The 1,088-nt window shown below is 40.6% G+C and overlaps 1 protein-coding gene across 1 annotated transcript in view; it reads left to right on the plus strand.

Moving 5' to 3' along the window:
- ZSWIM8 (zinc finger, SWIM-type containing 8) overlaps positions 1 to 1,088 on the plus strand; it is a 71,032-nt gene that overhangs the window by 52,958 nt on the left and 16,986 nt on the right. Inside the window, 1 exon segment of the mRNA XM_009322481.1 lies at positions 3 to 89. Coding sequence (XP_009320756.1) covers positions 3 to 89 — 87 coding nt within the window.

Raw genomic sequence — 1,088 nt, forward strand, 5'->3', positions numbered from 1 at the left:
AGCGGCTGGAGTACCACAACCTGGCCTTCCGAATAGGAATGTTTGCTCTGGAGCTGCAGAGACCACCTGCCTCTACAAAGGCTCTGGAGGTATGAAGCATCTCAAAAAGGCAGTATCCATAAGCAACATTGTGCTGCTTGAAAGCTTTTGCTCCTGTGGTTCCCATTTCGACTCCTGAAGTTTGGTTATGCTTTTTCCTTAAAATTGATTGCAGTGGGACTAAATGGATTGTGTGCACATCCCATTAGCACACGTTGACCTGCCAGAAAAATGATTAGAAGTATCACTTCATCTGGCATTGCCTTCATTGTTGGGAAGCTCAGACCTCATGTGCCAACAGGCCTTTGATTTCACATGAAGCTACAGCCTTGAAAATACTTAAATGTGTACAAAATCTCTTATGAATATATTATTTCGATTAGAACAGCTCACTTCTTATTTTAAATATGTTTCCAGTTTGCTTGGCTAATCTGGGGAAAATAAAGCCATTTGTAAATGGAATTGTCCATATTTGCATTGGTGAAATGATTTGAAACTGATTCCTTAGGGTGAATTGGTGCAATTGTTACATGTTTAAAAATTGTTGCGCTTGCTGATATCTCATTCATTGGCAAGTGAACATGTGCACTGTGCAGGCATATTATTTTGGACAATGCTTGATTACTATTAGGCTTCCTGTTTAGAAAAAAGAAGTGTCCAATTAAGACCTCACCTGTGTGATTTGCAGCCACCTTGCTTTTCACTGCAGGGTTGTGCAGTCCCTGGAGGTGTGTATTGTTGCTAGGTATCCACCAATTACACTTGTTACACTGATTATCTGTACTTCTTATGGTCTGATTAGAAGACTCTGAGATTGGCAGTCACTTGCTACCTAAAAGAAAACCATCACTTTCACATGTTAAGAATGGAGAGAATGCAGGAATGACACAGAGTAGTGAAATGTAAGTCTTCATCCTGGTGACATTGAATCATAGAATCATTAAGGTTGGAAAAGACCTCTAAGATCATCAAGTCCAACCGTCAACCCAACACCACCATGCCCACTAAACCATGTCCCTAAGCCGCCTCATCTAACGTCTTTTAAATAC

Source organism: Pygoscelis adeliae, unplaced genomic scaffold (genome assembly GCF_000699105.1).
Source record: "Pygoscelis adeliae isolate BGI_AS28 unplaced genomic scaffold, ASM69910v1 Scaffold244, whole genome shotgun sequence".
Taxonomy (NCBI): Eukaryota; Metazoa; Chordata; class Aves; order Sphenisciformes; family Spheniscidae; genus Pygoscelis; species Pygoscelis adeliae.